Raw genomic sequence first — 25,718 nt, 5'->3', positions numbered from 1 at the left:
ATAAGACCTGTTACTGTTTTTTTAGTCCATGTATTGTGTAATGTAGCTCACCTTTTTCTTCTTGTTTCTCCTTGTTCTTTGTATCTTGATATCCACTCTTCCACTGAGACTATTGCTGATGAAGCTTCAGTGACTAGTAGATCTCTCATGTCCCTTTTCTTTGAGTTTAGTTTAACACTAGGAACTCCTTTCTTCTTCCAAGGGAGTGGTCTTATTAGCAGTCCATAAGATGAGAGACACTTTCAAGTTTCAAACTTCCCTGACAGAAAAGAGTGAAATCGTCAATAGCTGGCATGCAGTCTGCGGCTTGGGTCAAACACTTGGGGCGGTTGAAATCGTCTTGTTGTGAGCAGTGCACAACATCTGCCACGAGAACACAGACTTAATGTTTTCATGTCGATCCATCTGCCCGGCTGCATTGAGTGAACAGACAGCGACAAAAGCCTCAGCTGATCTCACCAGTGCGTACAAATGCAATTGCACCAAAAAGTGAGAGCGCCCCAGGCATTGTCAGAGCAGTGCATATGGCAGCTTTGTGAACACAATTAGACTCAGAGTGCGTTGACTCGCCTAGCATTGTTGTAGGTATGGTGCTGATGGGAGGAATCAATGACATTTTCATTCTTAAGAAGAAGATGGTATCATTTGATTAACTGCACAAATTTTTTTGTATGTATACTAAATTTGTAGGTGATTGCTCTGCTGTATTTTAGGAAGTGGTTGTAGTTTTTAACTACAATAACTAATGAAGAGAAAAGGAAAAAGCTCAGCCTTGCTATCATTTTCTTGGTTTAGTTTATTTATTTACACATTACGCAGACTGTGCAAGCAGTAAAAAGTATAAAGTCCACAGACTGTGTATCTGACTCAACAGGCTTACAAGTAGGTCTTGTATATATCTGGCCTTAATTTCTATAATTAAAGGTCATCTACCCCCCCCCCCCCTGAAAAAAAGGAAAAAGAAAAAGAAATAACCATGACACCCAAAATCACACTTTAAAATATTAATATTCTTTTGGAAAACAAAAAGACCAGCAATAAAGCCATAAATCTTCTAAAACCCCTCTTTTGCTTTTTAAAACCTTTTTGCACTGTGAAATTACCTCTTTGTAATTTGATCTCCTGGATTTGAGAAATAACTTTTAGTCACAGTCTGGAAATAACTTTTGTTTAGATATAAACATTATTTGTGTAAATAAAAAAAAAAAACAAAAAACAAAAAGCACACCAGAAGCACACCTCTGCCAAAGCAGCTCGCTTTGAATATTATTTACTTTTAAGGGAATAGTATTGTGTTTTGTATATATTTAATTTGTTTTCTTTGTTCTTTTAAAATTACTTAAAGAAAGTTCGTAGTGCAGTAAAAATCACATAAGGGTAGCATGACAGATGTTTACTTTGATTACACAAACATTATATTAGAGTAGGTGATAGATAATAGCTACTGATTTGTAAATAACATTAATAGAGGCGGTGTGCTGGGGTGGGTATCCTAGTATCCCTCAGCTTGTTGCCTGTAAGTTGCGGTTTCTACTGGTGGATGAAAGGGTTTGTTCTCTACGCCTTCGGGTTGGGGAACGAGTCCTGACTGTCGTCTGTGCTTATGCACCAAATGACAGTTCAGAGTACCTGGCCTTCTTGGAGTCCCTGGGCGGGCTGCTTGAGGGTGCACCACCTGGGGACTCATGTTGTCCTACTGGGAGACTTCAACACTCAACAAATGTGGGCAACGGCAGTGAGACCTGGATGTATGTGATTGGGAGGAACGGCCTCCTGGATGTGAACCCGAGCTGTGTTTTGTTACTGGACTTCTGTGCAAACCACAGTTTGTCCATAATGAACACCATGTTTGAACATAGGGGTTTCAATAAGTGTACGTGATGCCAGGACACCCTAGGCTGTAGGTCAATGATCGATTTTGTAATTGTGTCATCAGACCTGCGGCCATATGTTCTGGACACTTGGGCGAAGAGAGGGGCTGAGCTGTCAACTGATCACCACCTGGTAGTGAGTTGGATCAGGTGGCAGGGGAGGATGCTGGACAGACGTGGTGCACCTAAACATATTGTGAGGGTGTGCTGGGAACGCCTAGCAGAGGCCCTAGTTCACAAGATCCTTAACTCACACCTCCGACAGAGCTTCAATGGCATTCTGAGGGAGACTAGGGACATTAAGTCAGAATGGACCATGTTCAGCACCTCCATTGCCGAAGGTGGAAGGAGTACTTCGAGGACCTCCTTAATCAACTCGTCAATCTGCGGGGGTGAGGTCACTGAGGCAGTTAAACAACTTCTTGGTGGCAGGGCCCCTGGGGTGGATGAGGTTCACTCTGAGTTCCTGAAGGCTGTAGATGTTGTAGGACTGTCTTGGTTGACATGCCTCTACAACATTGCATGGAGATCAGGGGTGGTACCTTTGATTTGGCAGATCAAAGTGGTGGTTCCCATCTTTAAGAAAGGGGGACCAGAGGGTGTGTTCCAACTATAGGGGGATCACACTCTTCAGCCTCCTTGGGAAAGTCTATACCAGGGTACTGGAAAAGAGAGTCCGTCTGTTAGTTGAACCTCAGAACAATGCGGTTTTTGTCCTGGTCATGGAGCACTGGACCAGCTCTTCATCCTTGGTCTGCATTGCTGGCAATAAGTCAGACTCGTTTCTGGTGGGTAATGGCTGCCCTTTGTCACGATACTGTTCATAATTGTCATCAGTCATTCATCATTCATTTAATGGACAGAATTACTAGGTGTAGCCAGGTGGTGGAAGGCTTTCACTTGGATTGTCTCAGAATCTCATTGCTGCTTTTGCAGATGATGTAGTTCTGTTGGCTTCATCAGGTGATGGCCTCCAGCTCGGACTGGAATGGTTCGCAGCCGAATGTGAAGCGGTGGGAATGACAATCAGCACCTCCAAATCTGAGGCCCTGGTCCTCAGCTGGAAAAGGGTGGAGTGCCCACTCCAGAGCAGGGATGAGTTCCTGCCCCAAATGGAGGTGTTTAAGTATCTCAGGGTCTTGTTCACGAGTGACAGGAGACGGGAGCGGGAGATCGACAGACGATTGACAGACGGTCCATGATGATGAAGAGAGAGTTGAGTGTAAAAGCAAAGCTCCCAATTTACCGGTTGATCTATGTCCCTACCCTCACCTATGGTCACGAGCTGTGGGTGGTGATCGAAAGAAGGATACAAGGAGCAGAAATGGCATGTATATATATATATAAGGTGTTTTGGGGTCAACTTGAACGAAAAACAGATATGAAATGTAAACATGAGATCAGAGGTCAAATTTGACATTATGTTTAGATATAATACTGCTATAATGCAGTATTTAAAATCACTGTACACCAGTATCATTTCCAAAATGTTGCCAATACAAACAAAGGCATATTTAAAGCATAGCTGTCAAGATAAAAGGCATTTTATGAGAGTTTGACCTTATGATCTTGAAGAAGAGTTTAAAGTAATGTGAAATCTTTATATGGTACGTTCTATATGTTGTCAATATACACCGTACTTGTAATAATAATAGATTCTGGTTTAATGGATTGTTAACATGACCTCACTCTACACTCCTGCAAAGTTTTGTCAGAATTCATTGAAAACGTTTTCCATTGCTGCATTTACATAACATAATGATGACACACATACAAATACTACCAAAAACAACCTCCTTGGTGGAGGAGAATATATATATTTTATCAAGTGGCGGTTAAACAGTGTATCTGAAAGGTGTACTACAGAGCCAGGCTTTCTTCACTAAAACCCCAGTCAGGGATGGTAGGTGTCATATTATTGGTTATCAACTTTCTTTCTTAACCCAGTCTTTCTGCTTCAGGCTCTGTGTCACTCACATAAAAAGGAAAAGGAGGTGCTTGATGCATCCCTTGACTTCTCTTCTGCACAAATTAATCAACTGAGCACCATCTACTCAAATCAGAGGCATTATCAGAGGAACTAGTGATAAAGAAACTAATGCAACACTGGGGCTGCAAATAAAACGAGAGAGAAGATCATTAAACTTGTGAATTCATAACCATCACAAGCCGAGTAGAAAAATAACTACAATCTCCTGTTATGTTTTACTACTCAGTGCTATTTATTCCTAACATCATAGCTGCACATTAAAACATCCAGTGTTACTCCGCATGTTCGGATTCGTAAGTTTCCTGTAGCCTAGGAAAGGAGACGGGGATAAGACTTTAGTTTGGAATATTGTTGGCAATAAATTCCTTACAAATGCCACTGATGGATTTTCAAAATAGATTTTTTTTCTGAGCTTCAGCTCCAGCAGTGTAAGAGAGACTTTTAGCACCATTAGGAGTAAGCAGAAGACATTCATACATTTTCGCCGATTGTACAGTTGGTGTTACTGAGGATTGGCTGAACATGTAACAAATATAGTAGAGAATATGTATCGCACTTAAAACACACTGGAAATAAAAGAATCAGTGAAAACGTGGCACTTCCAACCTGGGCCCTAGGTCACACGGTCGGCATAAGTTACCATGGTTATGTAGACATGGCACAGAAAACTCTTCAAGCTCAACACAGCTCAGTATCTCATTAATCTTCATAGCGCACCCCTCAGCCGGAATGATTACTAGTAATCTGTGTTTTTGTGATAAAATAATTAAATTAATTGTTTTAAAGGTCGAGGCAAGACAGTTCCACACTGTAAGAAACGTTAGGAAAGTATGAGTGAGTGATCCAATACGTGCACGGCTCTTGTTTCAAACAGAATCACTAGCAAGTTTTTTCTTTAAACAATTAGCATGTCGTTCCTTTTTCTGTGTTAATACATAATTAGCCACACCTCAAAGTTTTGCTGCATGAATTAATTAAATTTTAACGTAACATATTTTGTGTTTGAACAAAAAGCTTCTTTGTTTTAAAGAACTTTTGGGGAATTTCAAGTAATTTTCAGTGACATACAAAACATGTCTGACACATTTGAGCAAAATACTTTAACTACATATATAGTTAAAGTGTGGGCTAAAGTATATAATCAATATTTTAAAAAAGGGGGTACCCCACAAATAATTTGGTTAACTCCTGTCCCAGATTGAAGCTCATTAATGTCTTTATAAGGTTTCATGGCAGTCCGTTCAGGAGTTGTGGATATTACAGATAAATAATAATAACTTAGTTAATTAGTCATTTACTTTTTTTTTTTTTTACTTCCTGCAGCTATCTGACTGTAGAGCTTCTAAAATCTGGACTACATGGGTTCCTTTAATTAGTCGGTAATTAAGCCGGCGGCGTGTTGTTGAAGAGTTTGTCTTGTGAAAAAAAGATGTCCTTGAAATTCCAGCAGTGAGGCTCAAGGTTGTTCGCAGTGCTTCAAAGAATTAGACGAACCCTTCCAGTGTAATCAAAGTGCGATTAACAACCGTCGCTAATGGTGCTGCTTATCTTTGATGACTTCATTTAAATGCAGAGACAGGTGCAGGAATGTGTTCAGAGCTCTCCAAAGTGCTAAACATGCACTGAAACTTATCAGATAGTCACTGTGGTCCATCGCGTTCTCCTCCGTTTGTACACCTCTCTGTAAAGTCCCTCAAGCCTCTTTAATTATGCTGGGTGCAAAAACTTTGAGATACTTCATTTTAAATGTAATGCAATGGCCGTGTTCAGGAGGGTGACAGAATAGGAAAGATTTATTATGCCTTGTGCATTTGTACAATGATAGAAAAACAAAACAAACTCTTCCAGTTGTTTAAGATAATGTTACAACCAGTTAAATATGAAAGGTTCAATTGAAGCAAGACAGATTTCTTCACTATATATATATATATATGTATATGTGTGTGTGTGTGTGTGTGTGTGTGTGTATGTATGTATTTACTGTCATGTCCTAAGTAAGAACATTAATAGACAGGTTGTATACTGGCTTCAGAATTTATTTATTTATTTCATGCTCTGCAATTACAGAAAATGTGTATTGTAATTATTGTGGCATATGTATGTATACCTATGTAATGTATCCCTGCCTTAACAGGTGGGGTAATCTGAAAAAAACTTTGCATGCACATTGTCACACTTACTGTGATTATTGAGATCTGTTTTCTAAAAAGGTTTATTATAAATCCGAATTCTTTGGATGAAAATGTGATGTCACGTTCTCTGTTTGCATTTGTTTCATGTGTCATGTTCAACTTAACGGTCATCAAAATTTGTATGTGGAACAGAATTTTGTTCATGTTACCAATAAATGTGGATTTAGAGACTCAGGGAAAGATACAGCAAGAAGGGAAAATCAATGAAAGTGGACACTGCTGGGGAAAACAAGACACAGGTGCAAACAATCAAGACAGGAGGTGAAGTAAAGCCAAACACAAGACAACAGAGGCAAGTAACTGCCAAAACAGAAGAGAAAGTGAGATTACATACGCAGGGAAAAATAGACTCAAGAATAAAGTTAAAGAGAAATTGACACCGGGGGGTGAGACAGAAGACACTAAGTAAACAAATAAAAACTGTAAAGTTGAGACTAAATTATATGATAAACTAAAGGTTCCAAAAATGCTCAAGAAGAAATGAAGATCAATAAATAAAATTATTAAACCCCTCAAAAGTTAAAGAAAGTCAGACTCAGGGTCATGATAGCCAGGCCTGGGGAGGGTAAAGCAGACACTTCAACCATAAAAATATGTGTGTGCTGACAACTGATCATTTTTCTCGTCACACTGAAAGATTTACAGCTATTATATACATATAAAGTGAATTAAAGGACTGCTGTAGACTTTTATTAAATAGTGATATGGTTCAGCCGGTTTAATATATTTAACTATCCTCCATCTTGTTACATAACAGTCACACTTTTCCCCCTGTGTCTTGTGAATCATTCAATAAAAACAAAATTCCTGAGATACAGGGCTGAATAATGCTTAGGCCAAAACAAATGTGCCTGAAATTAAAAAAAAAGAAAGAAAAAGAAACAGTTGAATCATTCAAATCTTTAGAGTCTGTTTTTGAAACTGTGACAGAGCCTTTTGCTCGCTGAGATTTCAGATCAGAACAAGGTTTTTTCTGTGCAAAGTGATGTTCCCCTTGTATTCCTGCCATGTTTCTTGTAATGTACTATACAACCATGGCTTGGCTACAGAGAATTGAACATTTATCATTCCAACACAAGAGGATTGGCACAGAAACAATTTTTTTCTACAGAGAAAACATCAGAGAGAAGTCTTGTTTTCTCTAAGTGCTACAGTTAACTTTCATGTTTGTCTAAGCAGAGCAGAGAGCGTCTGAATTATAAAGACTGTTTACGTATCGTGACAGCTGGTAGAGCCAAGCTAGAGGCTCTGCATGCGACACAAGTGTTTGTAAGGCTAGCATGACACAGGATCTGGGGGATGTGGATGCATTGTCGCAGAGCTGCTGAGGGCAAAACTCAGCGGGGGAAATAACGGTACGAGGAATTTAGTTAGCTCAAGCAATGAGAAGAATTAAACTGGGCCAGAGCAGAAGTGTGTGTGCATGCGCATTTAAATCCATCTGTTTCAGTCACTGCACTCATTGTATGTAAATTTCAAAAGTGTTGTGTTAACAGCTACGCTTTGCATTGTCTGTGAAAACCAGCAGTACTTAATCTGTGCCATCCTCCTGCAGCCAGGCTTGTGGAAACGCTCTCACACACGCACACCGAGCTGCTGCGAGGCCACAGGCTGCTGCGATGAAAACTGTCAAACCCTTTGTCAAAACAAATCTTTGTGACTAGAATCCCACAAGATGTTTTAGTTTCTCTTTGTTTATCTCCATACTTAAGTCTACCATGGTGGTTGAAGAATGGAATTTACTTCACCTAAAATAACTCTGATTTTAGGTACTGGTCAGAACTCAAACCCACTACAGGGACATCAGAGATAAATAATTTTGTTCTGTAGTAGAGCTTTGAGGCAAAGCTTTGAAAATACTTGCTTCCTTCTCTGTTTGAGAACAACGTTCTGCTTCCCTGTCAGATTCATCTGTTGGTTGGTTGGTTTGCCACTTTTGGACGGGACTGAAATGTCCAGTGCTATGAACCTCTGTATTTACGGTCACGAGTAAAACTGATGATTATGAGGACATAATTTAACTAGAACCTTTGTGTGTAATCAAATGCATTCACCAGGCACTTCATTGGGCACTCCTCTTCACCTGCCTGTTAATGTAAATATCTAATTAGCCAAACAAATGTTCAAGCTGAGGGTGGTAATGCTGTGAGGGATCTTTTCTCAGCACACTTTGGACCCTGAGCCTAGTTCTGCCAGAAGTTTCCTTCTGTTTACAAAAAAACAGAAAAGAAAAAAAAAAGAGAAAACTTTTTCCTTCCCAATGTCACCAAAGTGCTTGCTCATAGGGGATCATCTGCTTGTTGGGGTTTCATTGTATTATTGTAGGGTGTTTACCTTACATTATCAAGCGCCATGAGACAGCTATTGTGATTTCGCACTATATCAATAAAATTGAATTGAATCGAGCAGGATAATGCTCTCCACAGACTTCAAATTCTCTCAACAAGTATGTTGAACATGAAAATGAGTTTTGGTTGTTTTTTTTTTTTTTTGCCTGTCCCATTTGGTTCTTTAGCCATCAGAATTGTTGTCTGAAGACCAACAAGGATACCCAATGGATTTATTTTGCCAAATGGATCATCATGGCATTGCCGTATTGGTCCATTTGATCGACCTTTGTTTTTATTATTTATTTTATTTTATTTTCAGTTGTTACAGACGGGACAGACATGAGTGAGGGAAAGGAAAGGGAGAAAGAAAGAGGAAGTTAAGAAAAACAGAAGGGGAGAGGGACAGTGAGAAAGGGGGGGGAAAAATATCTCCGGGATCACCTGTTGAGAGAAAAAGAATAGAAAACAAGCAAAAAAAACAAAACAAAGCAACATACTAAACAACACCATCGCATTAATCTAGCTAAGTGTAAACAGCAGTAAATACTAAATATTGAATGTTGTTGTGCAGCACGCAGGCCAGACAGCGCACAATGTACTTTGAAGTAGCAGCCAAGAAAGGTGTGATTTAAGTCTACGAACAGTGAACACCCGTGTGCACACCTGTGTGGATCGGCGCGCTTGTATTCAAATGGTTTCCCCATGTAATGGTCTGCAAGAGGATGTAGAGAGCCATAGCCCTGTCCCCCAGGGCATGAAGCAGGCATGGAGGAGATCCAGGCCCCAGACATCCAGAGGCCCCAGAGTGCAAGAGCCCAAGGAGGACCACCGGAGGGGCATCCGTGCCACCTTCATGGGAAGGGCTGAGGATCCCCAGACGAGGGGTCACCCAGTAGCCACCGGGCAGAAGCTAGAGGGGGCTGCACCGGCGTGCCCGCCGGCTCCGCCAGCTGCCAGCTGTGCCAGAGTGAACCGAGCCGCAGGCACAGAGGCCGGAGGCCCGAGGGCCCTCCGCGCCCCGGAAGAGGCCTGACCGAGCAACAGGCGCCAGGCCCCGCCAAGTAGCCACCGGGAGTGAGCTGGTACATACCTGAGCGCCCAGCCCCGGACACCAAGAACCAACAATGCACCGACCCCTGAGGACATCAGTCACCGGCAGGGAGTGTGGTGAGCGGAGATAGGCCTCCACACTTGGAGGGCCTGGGAGTTCCCAGAGAGGTAGAGTCTAAGACCTGACCTGACATATAGACACAGACAAACAGGCACACACAGACACAGACATGCATTCCCACCCTCATGCACACATATACAAACACTCAGCACTCACCCAACGTAGGAATAAACGTAAATGGACATGTACACACAATCACACTCCTCAAACATACTCTATACCCCGGGTCCAGGTATCCTCGCCCCCAGAGGGGGAAACGGCACCCAGACCCAAGAGATGTTACCCTTCCCTCTGGGGTGGAGGCAAGCAGACCGCCCCAGGCTCCGCAGCAGCAGGGAGGCCAATCGGACAGCCAGCATCTCTTAACAGCCCCCCCGCCCCAATGGCTAGCAGAGAATGGGGGTGTGTTAAGACCCCATACCTCCTTCCTCCCGCTCAAGTGTAGTGTTGCTGCGTGTTGCTCTAAAGTGCATTTAAAACAAGGGAGAGCATGGTGCTGCTGCCAGAGAGCAGCAGGTGTTAGCACGGCCCCTCCCGAGAACCCTCAATGTCTACATGGATTTAAAATTGAGAGGTGGGCACCGGCGCCAGAGGTAGGTTTGAATACACAGACCGTCTACTGGACGCCGTTAACGTGCCCACCTTCAAGGCCCTATATATATATGTGTGTGTTATGAGAGTGTAAGTAATGTGGATGTCTAAGTTGTGAGATAAAATTGAGGCACAGGTGGCCAGAAGAGGACAGAGGGGGGGAATGTCTCCCCTGCACCCTGGTGACACACCCGCACTCCAAGGCCCTACCTGTGTGGGTGGGTGTGGTGGAGCGGGAAGAGGGAGGTAGCCGGGGATGGGGAGGAAAAGAAGGGAGGGGAGGATGCCCCTCCCTAGGGCCAGCTCCCCCGCTGACCCCAGTAGGCACCCCCGTCCTCTGGTATCCACCAGGGCAAGGGAGCCCAGGCCCATCCAGACCGGGGCCTACGGCAGCAGCACCGCCAAGCCCCACAGGACCCGGGGCAGCCCACCCTACCCCACCGCAGAGGAAACTGTACCCACCCCAACATTCAATCATCTCCCAGACTACACAAGACAACAGACACCCAGGTTAAGTTTATTCTCCACCTCTCCTATGTCTCTCCCCCACCTGCAGAGTGGACTCCTGCAAGGATGGAACAACCTCCCTGCCAGTTGAAGAGCCCCCCGGTTAGGCCGATGCACAAGAGGCCCCCTGCGCCAGGGCTGAGCCCCTGTGCACCCACCCGCCCACAACCTCGGCGACACAACGACGAGGACCGAAGCCCCCAAGGCCCAGCCAGAGCCCCAGTACGGAGGCGAAGCACCCCCGAACCCCAAACCCCCACGCCTGCCCCGGATCCACTCAGGGGCAGCCAGGCCACCAGGCCAGTAACCTACGTCCGCCAGCACAGACCATCCTCCAGCCCCGCTGCACGCAGCCACGAGGAGAACAACCTCTAAGAGCGACCAGAGCCACTAACCAGGTTATGAACACAATTCCCGGGTTAAGCCCTCCAGGGATAACGTCTCTAGGGGTCCTCCAGGTGCCCTAAGCCCGTCCCAACCTCCACATCAACCACAATAGCCAAGGCGGGACCAAACCACGACCCCCTACCCCCGCTAGGTGATGGAGCCGATTACAGGAGCCCAGAGGGATTGATCTAATGTGGTGGCAGAGGCTATATCGAGACTAATGTGATCTATTAGATAGTTTCTATATTGGCTAGAATTAAGATTATTTTTATTTTTCCAGTTCATGAGGACCGTTTTCTTGGCGATGCATAGGGCAGTAAAAACCATGTGGACCGTATTAGTTTCTGTAGTGACATCATCCAAATTTCCCAACAAGCATACTAAAGGGGGGGTTGGAATTTTATATTTCAGACACTTTGATAAGTCTTCACATATCTTGTGCCAAAACTTCTGCACTGGTGGACAGAACAAAAGAGCGTGGATGTAATTGTCTGGTGTATTGCCTTGACAGTGTGAGCAGTTGTTGGCGGATGTAAAGCCCATCTTGAACATTTGATGACCTGTATAGTGCACTCTATGTAGTATTTTGTATTGTATTAATTGCAGACTGGGATTTTTAATCAATTTAAAGGTTTTTAAGCAAATCTGAGACCAGACGTTTTGGTCTAAGCTGACTGATAAATCTGCTTCCCACTTTGCAATATGACAACATGAAAATGAGTTAATTGTACTCCAACGGCCTCCACAGTCACCAGCTCTGAATCCCACAGAGCAGCTTTGGTCTTTGGATATGTTAGAACGAGAAATCCACATCACGGACGTGCAGCCAACAAATCTGAAGCAACAGTGTGATGCTATGATGTCATCATAGACCAAAATCTTTAAGGCATGTTTAGAGCATCTTGTTGAAACCTTGCCATGAAAAATTAAGCGACTTCTGAAGGAAAAATCTAGCACTACCGAACAAAGAGTGCAATGAGTCTACGCGCAAATCTATGACATTTCTAACATTAAGTCTAAAGCTAGGGTTTTATAATGTTACATATGCATATATATTATGTTTTGTTTTAGGTACATATTCGTGGAGTTTTAACATTTTTGAATATTGTTAAAATGCCTGGAATTCTGAAAACAAACCACAAAACGATGCCAGAAACTCGTTGAAGTGCATTTCTTTTAATTTAGCTCAAAATAAAACAGCATGCTTAAAAATGTTTGAGGCACTAGCACTTTGCATCTGTCTCTCTTTGTAAGACTCAACAGTAGTCACCCATCATGCTTGGATTACATATAATTTTTCCATCCCTTTTATATCTTGTTCTTTTCCCATGCTCATCGCTGACATGAATCTGACAGATCTGGTGGAAAAAAAGCTGAGTGCAGAATGTAAAAAGTGAAATTCTGGCACTCATTAGCTGATATGTCTTCAGCATGCTAAAGCTCAGCATAACTGTGTGCTCTGTGACTGCCAGGAAAATTTTGGACAACCTGCACTAATGCTCCCTGTGCTGCTGATTCAGTCAAGCATCAGTTCACAGGATCAGCAAAAAGGGCTTCTTTAATATTTTGGCTTCACTTGTCTGGAGATCAAACTTATTTTTTAACTTCTGAACGCCATTGCTCTTTATGTCCAGTCATTGTAATTGTCTACTACTTGGGACATCATAACTAAAAAAAAGGGACGTACTAGACAAAAACTGTTTTCAGATTTGGAGTCAGCAAGTGAAATTAAAGTACAGGTGAAAAAAATAGATTTAGAGTTTTAACAGGAATAGGGATGACATTAAAAATAAAACTGTCTTGTCTGTTTTAGGGACTCTGTAGTTTTCTCTGGTCCCCTCCCCAATCAGACCAGGAGTGACATGTTTAGCCGCATGTTCTCCTTAAATTGCTGGCTGTCTGAGTGGTGTCCCAGAAACGATGTGGGCTTCATAGATAATTGGCAAACCTTCTGGAGGAAACCTGGTCTTGTTAGGAGAGATGGCATCCATCCCACTTTGGATGGAGCAGCTCTCATTTCTAGAAATATCGACAAATTTATTAAACCCCTCAAAACATGACTATCCAGAGTTGGGACCAGGAAGCAGAGTTGCAGTCTTACACGCCTCTCTGCAGCTTCTCTCCTCCTGCTACCCCCCCAAAAACCCATCTCCATAGAGACTGTGTCTGCTTCCAAAAAGACAAAAAACAAACTAAAAACCAGCAACAAACAACTTAAACAATCACAAAGAAAGAACAATACAGTATCCACATCTGAACCAAAGAGTAAAACAGTGAAATGTGGATTATTAAATATTAGGTCTCTCTCCTCCAAGTCTCTGTTAGTACATGACGTAATAATTGATCAACAAATTGATTTACTCTGCCTTACAGAAACCTGGTTGCAGCAGGATGATTATGTTAGTTTAAATGAATCAACACCCCCGAGTCATTCTAACTACCAGAAATCTCGAAGCACAGGTCGAGGGGGCGGTGTGGCAGCAATTTTTCACACCAGTCTATTAATTAATGAAAGACCAAGACAGACTTTTAATTCATTTGAAAGCCTGATGCTTAACATTGTCCACCCCAGCTGTGAAACTCAGAAACCAGTCTTACTTGTTATCATCTATCGTCCACCTGGGCCTTACACAGAGTTTCTGTCTGATTTCTCAGACTTTATATCTAATTTAGTTCTGAGCTCAGATAAAATAATTATTGTGGGTGATTTTAACATCCATGTAGATGCTAAAAATGACAGCCTCAACATGGCATTTAATCTGTTGTTAGACTCAATTGGTTTCTCTCAAAATGTAAAAGAACCCACCCACCACTTTAATCACACTCTAGATCTTGTTTTAACATATGGCATAGAAACTGAACATTTAACAGTGTTTCCTGAAAACCCTCTCCTGTCTGATCATTTCTTGATAACATTTACTTTTACAATAATTGATTACGCAGCAGTGGAGAGTGGACTTTATCAAAGTAGATGTCTTTCTGAAAGCGCTGTAACTAAGTTTAAGAATATAATCCAGCCACTGTTATCATCGTCAATGCCCTGTACCAACACAGAGCAGAGCAGCTATCTGAACGCTACCCCAACAGAGGTCGATTATCTTGTTAATAATTTCACCTCCTCACTATGTACGACTCTGGATACTGTAGCTCCAGTGAAAACTAAGGTCTCTAATCAGAAGTACCTGACCCCGTGGTATAATTCTCAAACACGTACCCTAAAGCAGATGACTCGTAATCTGGAGAGGAAATGGCGTGTCACAAATTTAGAGGATCATCATTTAGCCTGGAAAAATAGTTTGTTGCTTTATAAGAAAGCCCTCCGCAAAGCCAGAACAGCTTACTACTCATCACTGATTGAAGAAAATAAGAACAACCCCAGGTTTCTCTTCAGCACTGTAGCCAGGCTGACAAAAAGTCAGAGCTCTTTTGAGCCAACCATCCCTTTAACGTTAACTAGTGATGACTTCATGAACTTCTTCACAAATAAAATTTTTATCATTAGAGAAAAAATTACCAATAATCATCCCACAGATGTAATATTATCTACAGCTACTCTTAGTTCCATTGATGTTAAGTTAGACTCTTTTTTTCCAATCGATCTTTCTGAATTAACTTCAATAATTACTTCCTCCAAACCATCAACGTGTCTTTTAGACCCCATTCCTACAAAACTGCTCAAAGAAGTCCTGCCATTGATTAATTCTTTGATCTTATATATGATCAACCTATCTCTAATAATCGGCTATGTACCACAGGCCTTCAAGGTGGCTGCAGTTAAACCTTTACTCAAAAAGCCATCTCTAGACCCAGCAGTCTTAGCTAATTATAGGCCAATCTCCAACCTTCCTTTCATATCAAAAATCCTTGAAAGAGTAGTTGTCAAACAGCTAACAGATCATCTGCAGAGGAATGGTTTATTTGAAGAGTTTCAGTCAGGTTTCAGAGTTCATCACAGCACAGAAACAGCTTTATTGAAGGTTACAAATGATCTTCTTATGGCCTCTGACAGTGGACTCATCTCTGTGCTTGTCCTTCTTGACCTTAGTGCAGCATTCGATACTGTTGACCATAATATTCTATTAGAGCGATTAGAACATGCTGTAGATATTACAGGTATTGCACTGCAGTGGTTTGTATCATATCTATCTAATAGACTCCAATTTGTGCATGTAAATGGAGAGTCCTCTTCACACACTGAGGTTAATTATGGAGTTCCACAGGGTTCGGTGCTAGGACCAATTCTGTTTACATTATACATGCTTCCCCTAGGCAGCATCATTAGAAGACATAGCATACATTTTCACTGCTATGCAGATGACACCCAGCTCTATCTGTCCATGAAGCCAGATAACACACACCAATTAGTTAAACTGCAGGAATGTCTTAAAGACATAAAGACTTGGATGGCCACTAACTTTCTGCTTCTTAACTCAGATAAAACTGAGGTCATTGTACTCGGCGCTGAAAAGCTTAGAAATATGGTATCTAACCAGATTCTTACTCTGGATGGCATTACCTTGGCCTCCAGTAACACTGTGAGGAACCTTGGAGTCATTTTTGACCAGGATATGTCCTTCAACGCACATATTAAACAAATATGTAAGACTGCGTTCTTCCATTTGCGCAACATCTCTAAAATTAGAAATATCCTGTCTCAGAGTGACGCTGAAAAACTAGTTCATGCATTTATTACTTCCAGGCTAGACTACTGCAATTCATTATTATCAGGATGTCCAAAAAACTCACTGAAAAGCCTTCAGTTAATCCAAAATGCTGCAGCAAGAGTACTGACAGGGACTAGAAAGAGAGAGCATATTTCTCCTGTTTTGGCTTCCCTTCATTGGCTTCCTGTTAAATCCAGAATTGAATTCAAAATCCTGCTCCTCACATACAAGGTCTTAAATAATCAGGCCCCATCTTATCTTAATGACCTTGTAGTACCATATCACCCTATTAGAGCACTTCGCTCTCGCTCTGCAGGCCTACTTGTTGTTCCTAGAGTATTTAAAAGTAGAATGGGAGGGAGAGCCTTCAGTTTTCAGGCCCCTCTTCTGTGGAACCAGCTTCCAGTTTGGATTCAGGAGACAGACACTATCTCTACTTTTAAGATTAGGCTTAAAACCTTCCTTTTTGCTAAAGCATATAGTTAGGGCTGGACCAGGTGACCCTGAATCCTCCCTTAGTTATGCTGCAATAGATGTAGGCTGCCGGGGGATTCCCATGATGCATTGAGTTTTTCCTTTCCAGTCACCTTTCTCACTCACTATGTATTAACAGACCTCTCTGTATTGAATCGTATCTGTTATTAATCTCTGTCTCTCTTCCACAGCATGTCTTTATCCTGTCTTCCTTCTCTCACCCCAACCGGTCGCAGCAGATGGCCGCCCCTCCCTGAGCCTGGTTCTGCCGGAGGTTTCTTCCTGTTAAAAGGGAGTTTTTCCTTCCCACTGTCGCCAAAGTGCTTGCTCATAGGGGGTCATATGATTGTTGGGCTTTTCTCTGTATCTATGAAGCGCCTTGAGGCGACATTTGTTGTGATTTGGCGCTATATAAATAAAATTGAATTGAATTGAATTGAATTTTAAAGCGAAAACATCAGATCAGAAATTATCTCCGTCCTCACATTTAACGCAGGATTTCTGAATAATGGAAAATGTTTCAGCTGGCATTGTGCGTGAACATTAGAGGATGTCAGGGTGCAATGTGAAGGTTTGGCAGAATAATGCAGGTCTCACCTTTCCAACACGCTCCTATTGAGTCCGATCATTCACACCATTCATGCTGGAAGCTGTGGACAAATAAAACACATTTGTGATTTCAACAAATGGGGCTTCGCCAACATTGAATGTACGAGCTGGATGTTCCTCAAAATATTTTTTGGTGTGTTGTGACCAAATTATAGGTACTTTAAATGTTTTCTGTGGACTCTCACATTAAAAGTCATTATGTACTGCTTCACAAACAACTCACATGAATTCAACAAGGAAGGAGGTCAAGGCAAACGTATCTTCTACAGCAGTGCTAAAAAATATGCATCTCTAAATATCTCCATTTAATAACATGGTATAATGTTTAAAGTGTTTCATTTATGTTTTAAATAAATGGACTTTAAAGGCTTTAAGATACAGCAGTTTCTTACAGATGCCTTATTGAGATCGCTTGGTTAAAATGTTACTTTAACATCATGCTACAACAAAATGTGGCTCCATAATGCTCAAAGTGGTCCAAGATGCTCATCTTTTTGAGGCTGAAATTTTAAGTCAGTTGTTACCAATCAGTTGAATCATATTGCTGTATGTTCAAATTATTCCCTCCTGCAAATAGCCAATATATTGAGTGATAAAACTAAACATTTTTCAGACGTAACATAGCTGTAAATAACTGTACACAAAAGATGGTCAACGTGACATCACCCAGTGGATGGTGAAGTCAGGATTGGAAGCTTTAATTTAGTTCAGCATGAGTTCTTTCTTTTTGTTTATTTTTTGTTTTTGTTAAGAGGGTGGAATAATAATAAAAATGTTGTGTAGTCCCATTTAAAGAAGGAGATCTGCATCGGATCGAGATCAAGACAAATTCTCGCAAATTAGTGCTATAAATTCAATATTAGAATTAAACATTGGAGGACAAGCAAACAAGCACAGTGAGCCATATTCTTTTTTAGACAACAGAAAACTGCATTACACTGACAAGAAGCCAAGCAGGAAGCTACCTGCTTACGATCAAAGGGAACGCACCTTTGAGCCTTAGAAGAATTCATATTAAAAATAAATCACAATTTATTTTCATCATAATTCTGATGGAAAGTTTGTCATTTTCATAGACATCATAAAAATTGATCTAACACACTGTGTCTGCATTTTTCAATCTTTAATATTTTGTATTTTTACCTCTGTGATATGAATAAAAAAGGCACAAACACAGCAAAGAGGTCCAACTTAATGAAGAGAGCCATTCATCTCAGAGTTCGTATGAAGAGGGAAAATATCAAAGACCAAATCAGTTTTTCCACCAGGCTGTAAATGTTGTTTAATGCTGTAAACGTAGACATTAGACCATGGCAGTCTGAGGATTCACTTGCTTTGGAATCAGTGGCCTTAAGAGGAATTCAGTTTTTGCAACTTCTGAGTTTGCTTCACTTTTAGGATTTTTTAAAATTTTAAAATTATTTTTTTAATTTTAGAAAATAAGTAGTTCCCAGTCTGCTGCGCGTGGTTGTGGCATTCATTCTAAAATGAACCGCTAAGCCCTGTTTACATTGGTCCAGTGATTGGCCTGTGATCCCATTGTGACCAATTTCAGTGGTTACCAAGTAGCATACAGTGCTACTATGACTGTTGAGAAACTGTGACAAATGCAGCACAAACAGGAAACAGACGGTTCACCTTCAAAGTAAAAGTTGTTCTTTTAGTGGTAAAACAGCTTTTACCTAGAAGGCAACTGGATCTTGTTTGTGTCAAGCATCGTTGCTGTTTGGGGGTAGTTGAGTGCTTGCAGACAAGTCAGCATCTTCCATGCAACTGTGGCAACCAAAGCAATCACAATGAGGTTTTTGTTGCAGGGCACTGTTTGCCAAAGATTTTACTAAAGGGAAACCAAAAACCTTGAGCAGTTACTCTCGAACCAGTTGTGGAATCATCCAGAGGATTGCTTGGTTGGTTCCCAATCGGCCTAACATGCCAAAAAACACATCAATCGCATATAGTTCATTCAAACCGGCCATGCCACCAGTTAAAGCTTTACTTGATAATATTTATTTGAGAAGGCAAACAATTATCTTTTACCTTTCAGTTAAATCTCAGCATACATACATAACTGGGACATTGCTGAAGCTAAACAACACACATGCTTTAATATGTATCTCTAATATTACAACCTCTGTAGGTGTCTTTCAGCGTGCTACACTGATACACAGCGCTTGAAAATTAAACGGCACTCTTCAGCCCACCTGCATCCAATTACACTCAAAGAGCCTGATCAGTCTTGACTGCAGTGTCTCATCAGTGCTTCTGTAATGTAAAGGTTTCTGCTGGGAACTTCCTGCCGCACGGATGGTGCCAAGGCGAATTAAACACTTTACAGAAAGGAACTGCACTTTTTGTCAAAAACGTCAAAAAGAGAGAAAGGGAGAGAGAGACTGGTTGATTAAAATTTATGGCATTTAGAGAGTTTAAAAGCTTTGGGGTATCATTGGGATGATAGTTTTAGTGGCTAAATGGCTTTGGGTCATTCATTTCATGTGTAAATTTGGATAAAGCCAAAGTCGACACATCCTTCAAATGCTAAGACGCATGTGTGCTTCTCATTATGATATATTGCCGCTGCTGTTATTGCCGTTGTCTAATGGGATTTGTGCCAATAAAGCCTTGCTAGATGTTTTAGCTGTAACAGATATTCAAACGTAAACAACAGCATGAAGATGTTTTGTTGCTCCTGTTTTCCTAATTCTTTTGTTCCTTGTAATATATGGTTTTGGGGTTTTAAATCTTCTTTTCCTCATTCTCTGTGAAAATCCTCTGGAAGTGCAGTATATATTTTCCATTTCAAAGAAATGCTGTTAATACACTTACTGTCGGTGAGCAGAGAAGATCACTGATTACTTCATTCCACTTTGTAAAAGTTTTTTTTTTTCTTGTTTCTCTGTTTCAAAGACTTTAAAATCACATTTTCTCTCCACGTGTGGTTGGCATGTTGGCAGCCGTTTACTTCATCAATACAGGAGCGGACTTTTGTTCCATTTGACTCACACCATCATTGTCTTGTTATTAACACCTTCAGGAGATCCAGAACACTGCAGCGAAAATACTAACTGGAACTGGGAAGGGGAACCATATGTTTCCCATATTAGCTTTTCTTTTTTTGCTCCCTGTTAAAGTCAGAATTGAATTTTGCTTACAAACATGTTTTTCCTCACATCTCAAATAATCCTACCACGTCATATCTTAATGAACTCATGCCTCTTTTTGCTCTTTACTCTTTCCCTTTCCACAAATGCCTCCCTGAGCCTGGTTTTGCAGGACATTTCTTCCTGTTCAAATCGAGTTTTTTCTTCCTACCATCACCGAGTGCTTATTTATAGGGGCCTGTGTGTTTCTTTCTAATATTTTACCTTACAATATAAACCACCTTAAGGCGACCAATTAAAATCAAATTGAACTATGGAGCTCCTGAATTTTGATAGAAATGGAAATACAGTTCAATCTCAACTATTAATTTTAACTTACAGTCATATGTTTGAGTACAAGCTTTTGATGAATGAGGGGTTCGGGACGATAAGCCGTATTTTATTCTGAATCTTTCTCTCATCTGATTTTTTAAGTCTGTGTAGAAAAATAACAAAAACTTTAAACAATAACTGACTTTTGCTACTTTAGAAATGGTAGTTTTAGAAAGGGGTGCTGCATATATTATTATCAGCAGTTTTACTCTGTTTGTGGTTCCCAAGTAAAAATCAGGAATTGATCAGCAGACTTCATCCTCTGTGGACAGTATTGGTCCAAAATGTAAAAACACTGACGTATTCATTAACACACATCAACCTGGATGTTAAAAAAAAAAAAAAAAGAAGCTATTTTGCTTTCATATTTTAATGATGAATTTTATTCACCTCTTTAGGTTTTTTGTCAACTTCCCATCGGCCAAACAGTATTTTAGCCAGTTTCAGCACCTGGAGGATCCTGAGGAGATGGCACGGAGCAGCCAACTCCGGCAGCATGCCTGCAGGGTGATGAATGCCATCAACAGTGTGGTGGAAAACCTCCACGACCCTGAGAAGGTGTCGTCGGTGCTGGCCCTGGTGGGAAAAGCCCATGCTATCAAACACAAAGTGGAACCCGTTTACTTTAAGGTAACTTTAGAAAATGACCCGTTTTTTTGGGCTTTTTTTTTCAGACTTTGTTTTAAACACTTTTAAACATGTTGTCTGCAAGGCTGCACTTCATCAGTGCAGCCATGAAACAAAGCAGGGAAGATTATTGTCAGGGGTTGTCTATCCTGAATAACTAGCAGTTTAATAAAGGTATTTTCTTGCTTCAGCAGCCCCTTCAATTATCAAAGCAGCCCAAATAATTTTCTCATTACCAGTCTAATATCATGGGGGATATTTCACTTTTGCCACTTTACTCAGGACAGAATTCCTGTTTTACTTGTTTTTCTGTTTTATTTCTCAAATGTAGCTGCAGTGTTTTGCTTTGTGTGTGTTTTTAATAGAAATACTTCAAGCTTTTGTGAAGCTGAAGGCTTCAACCTTTACTTAGACACATACAAACAAATTATGGAAGAATTTTATGGAGCATCAAGTTTTCAAGTTTATCTTGTAATCATTGTTCTGTATAATGTAAAAACATGCATGGGCATAAAAACCAATAATAATGAATTCATTAATTTAGTCCCAGATCTTTAACCCTGTGTTGAGTTTTATTTTTGGATTTATGATTTGTTCTTTTGGATTTAAGGAATATTTATGTTCTAGCTCTATATTTGCCTTGAATTTAGTATTTCCTAGAGCCTTGTAGTTATTTATATTTCTAGTTCTTGCTTCTTGTTTTATTACTTTATGTAATAAACCGCTGGTCTGTTCCATAAAATTGCCGTTACTGGAGTTGTTGGAGCTCTGTGCGCAGTAGCGTGAATGACAGAGACATTCAGACGTGTAACCTGTATAGATCAGCTTGTCTTGCGCTTAACAAGAATAAGCTGCATAAAAGTCTTTGGTACAACATTAGTTACATTTTTAGATGTCTGTAAATTCTCTCTCTTTCTATAGTTATGCTACATGCTTCCATGTGCTCAATTTAGCTCAGTCCCAGCTGACCACGCCTCGAGTGGTCTTTGAGCAGCAGACATTCGGTCACAACAAATTTTACTGGAACCTGAGATACTCCCATAATCATTGAAGATTGAAGAAGACTTATCAACAGATGCATCGATAAATGCACTTAGATGCTTCATTAGCCTGAGAGGAGCTGTTTGCCAACTCACTGTAACCAGGGCACAAACTTCGAAGGAGCTAAAAATGAATTCAGAGAAGCTCTCAAGCAATGTGACATACAGGCACTGGAAGCTTTCCTGGTAGACAGATAGTGGGATGGGTTCATTTTCAATGCTCCTTCTGCAAGTCATGCAGGTGGCGTCTGGGAACGCCACATTAGGACCATTCATAACATGCTGAACGTCAGTACTGCTCAGTGTGCAGGAGGATGATGGCTCTCTTTGAACTCAAGTCAATGCCAAGTCTATTGTAAATAGTCACCTCTTGACTGTTGATGGTATCAGTTACCCAAAGGCAACTGAACCTCTCAATCCAAACCATCTTATAATAATGAAATCCAAAGCTGCCCTAACACCACCTGGGAAATTTGTGAAAGAAGCAGTTAGTTGCCTTTCCTGTTCATTCTATCCTAGTCTCATCTCTGTGTCTTGTCATCAATTGTATCTCCATATTTTGTTACCCTTTCGGTCTCTTCTTGTGTCCCGTTCCATTGTTTGTTCTGCCAAGCTTGTACGTCTTAGTCCTGGTCTCAGCATGTGTTACTTCCTGTTTTATTTTGATAGTCCCTTGCTCATGTGCTTCCTCTTTTTGCTTTGTTTTGCCACATTCTGTTCAGCTGTGCTCCCAGGTGTCTCCACTCTGCCCTAATCTCCTCTTGTGTACATATTATCTGTGTCTCCTTCTTTTCTCTCATGGTGTGTGTGCCTCTGTCCATCTGTTTAGCCTCAAGCTTGTTCCTTTTCAACTCTGTGCTGCTTTTGCTAGCATAGATAAAGCTGTGATTTTAAGTTTGCTTCCATCTGTTGAGTCCTGGACTCTGGGTCCACTCTCTGCCTGCAAGACATTCTGATCATGATGTTTACATTACTAATCCTAACCCTAACACAGACGCAGGAACACAGACGAAGGAAGACTGATCTTAAAGCAAGCTGGTTGAAATAATTCAAAAGAAACAAAAGCTTGAAAACACATGGAGAAGGATCCAACAGTGCCTGGATTGAGGAAGTGGAGAGAGATGAGGAAAATGAAACAGGTGAACTAGATCACAGACGAGACACAAGACGAGACAAGGGAAGCACGCTGGAAGCAAAGCACAAGGAACACTAATTCACAACATAAAACAGGAAGTGGGAAAATGCATACAGGGATTTACTACAGGAGACTTGACAGAAGACGATAGAGCACTTTGGGAAGAATTAAACTCCCACTATTAAACTGAGGCAATTAAGGGGGAAATACATGAAACATCTAAACACTAAGACAACAAAGAATCGTGGAATATTGAGCATTCCCTAATCTTTTAAAAATAGTCCATAAACATCTGGCAACTGAGAAGACCAACTGCTGGACTTTTGGGAGAGGGATGTCCTATTCTCGTCTGATATAAGATTCAGTCCTTTATTTAGCAGGGGAACAATTCTTTTGAAAATCTACACCCTGGAGTTTTTCAGAAAATTAGTTTTCAGTGATTTATATGTGGACGAACAGTCCAAATTCCTGAAAACACACACACACACACACACACACACACATATATATATATATATATATATATATATATATATATATATATATATATATATATATATGTATGCGGAGAGCTGTGACACCAATAAGTCCTATTAAGATCAAATCTCCTTTACAAGTGAGAGAAATGCCAGGTGGCAGCTTTTTGGTCCCATAACATATCAACCACTGGAACAAAAAAAAATGCAACAAATACATTATATAGAAAAACCCACAACAGTAAAATAAGCCACTTAAGAAACAACTACATGCCACAGGAGTTGATCTCTCTCTCACACCATCCCAAATATCCTCCTCTGTCACACCAACTCTCTGCATTTCTTCCTTCACTACATCTATGAATCTTCTCTGAATCTTTTCCTCCTGACTAGCAGCTCAATATTCAACATCCTTTCTCCAATATTTCCACTATCCACACTAGCATCATGTGAACATTCCCCTTCTCTCTTGCTACCTTTTTAAATTAAAAAAAGTTTTATGCACAATTAAAAAACAAACAAACAAACAAAAAAAACAGCAACAACATCAGTCTTTACTTTGCTTATAGGTTTCTGTAAAACCTTATGTGTAAGGTGCTTCACAAGTAAATACAGTTTTCCACAGACCTGGAGCACATTGAAAAGTTTGCTTTTAGAGAAGCGTAGACAGAATCAGAACCAATTAAAAATGTCTTAAACTCATTTTTGTATACAGCTCATGTTTTTACATGACACTTGTGTTACATTCAGTGTTCCTCCTGCTCCATCTGACGGGGGAAGTAGATTATTTCTCTTCAAGTCTTCTGAATGTTGTGTTGGTTCATAAACGCAACAGTAACGAGAGAAAACTACCACCATTTGGACCTGCATTGATCACTCTGTGAATAGGTCATTAAAAAAATTAGTCCCACTGTATATTCCTTGAATTTTCAACCTCACGTGTTCAAGGCCTGACTTTTTTTTTAGGCCAGTCATACATTTCATACTTCCTGTTTTTTTTTCATAATGTGTCACATTATGGCCTAAAGGGTTTTGTTTTTTTTTGTGTGTGTGTGTGTGTGTGTGTGTGTGTGTGTGTGTGTGTGTGTGTGTGTGTGTGTGTGTTTTTTAAGGTTGACTTAATGGCTGAGACACAACTGAAACTGACAGCCAGGTGGTAAAACTGAAGGTGCTGCACATATAAGTGAGAAAAAACTAAGAAACTCTGTACAAGGAACAGTGGGGAGATATGGGAACAAGAAACAAGCAACAACGACTGAAGGAGAACATCCAGATGTTTGTCCAAGCGAATTAGGTACCAAACAAACACAATGACCTGATAATCACCTCTGAGGACTGTATACTGCAACATTTATGTTTGATAAATATAAAACAAAACCGCAGTGACTCAAGGAAGCACCAAGTTGCTTCCTGAATGTCCAAACGCTACCAGAAATCCTACCAGATCATCATCAACTACCTTTATTCATTTAGTTTAATAAGATAAAGGGTTTGTGGCATAGTGGTGCCGCAGTTAACACTGTTGCCTCACAGCAAGACGGTCCTGTGTTTGAGTCCACTAACCAGCTGGAGACACCCCAGTGTGGAGCTTGATGCTCTCCCTGTGCCTCCCACAGTCCAAAGACTTGCACGTTGGGTTATTTGATAATTCTTAACTCCAACTGTCGGCACATTTGAGTGACAGTTAGCCTCACCTTCAAGTTGATTAGATCATTTCTAATCAGTGGTCTTACGAATGGGAAGATTAGGTCTTTTACTCTGTACAATATGTTCTCTCACCCAAGTAAACTGAAGGCCATGTGTTCATGTAAAGGATTTTTTTAAAAGAGAGAGACAAAGTGGATATCCTCTACTGCCATTGAAGACTGTTTAGAAGAAAACAAAGCCTCATATGCTTTGACAGTTTAGCAATAACCCCCCCACCACCACCACCACCACCACCAACCAACCAACCAACCAAAAAAAACCCAAAACAAAACAAACAAAGATACAGTTATGTCCTAAAAGCTTCAACCTCTTCAGCACGTTCCCAGAATGTTTTGTGCTTCCTCCTATGGAGACGTCGTGTGTTCAGCTCCATATAGGATGTAGTCTTGGACTCTACTGGAACAGCTTTTACATAACATATTTTTACCTGTTCATAACACACCTTAAACACACTATTTTAGTCCACGTTTTATGAGA

At 40.8% G+C, this 25,718-nt stretch overlaps 1 protein-coding gene across 1 annotated transcript in view; it reads left to right on the top strand.

Annotated features, from left to right (window-relative positions):
• The window catches only part of cygb2 (cytoglobin 2), a 42,038-nt gene that overhangs the window by 8,677 nt on the left and 7,643 nt on the right, over positions 1-25,718 (top strand). Inside the window, exon 2 of the mRNA XM_085162727.1 lies at positions 20,655-20,886. Coding sequence (XP_085018853.1) covers positions 20,655-20,886 — 232 coding nt within the window. The remainder of the gene's footprint in view (positions 1-20,654; positions 20,887-25,718) is intronic.

Source organism: Neolamprologus multifasciatus, chromosome 6 (genome assembly GCF_963576455.1).
Source record: "Neolamprologus multifasciatus chromosome 6, fNeoMul1.2, whole genome shotgun sequence".
NCBI lineage: Eukaryota > Metazoa > Chordata > Actinopteri > Cichliformes > Cichlidae > Neolamprologus > Neolamprologus multifasciatus.
The sequence above is the reverse complement of the archived record's forward strand: the minus strand, read 5'-3'. Positions and strand labels throughout refer to the sequence as shown.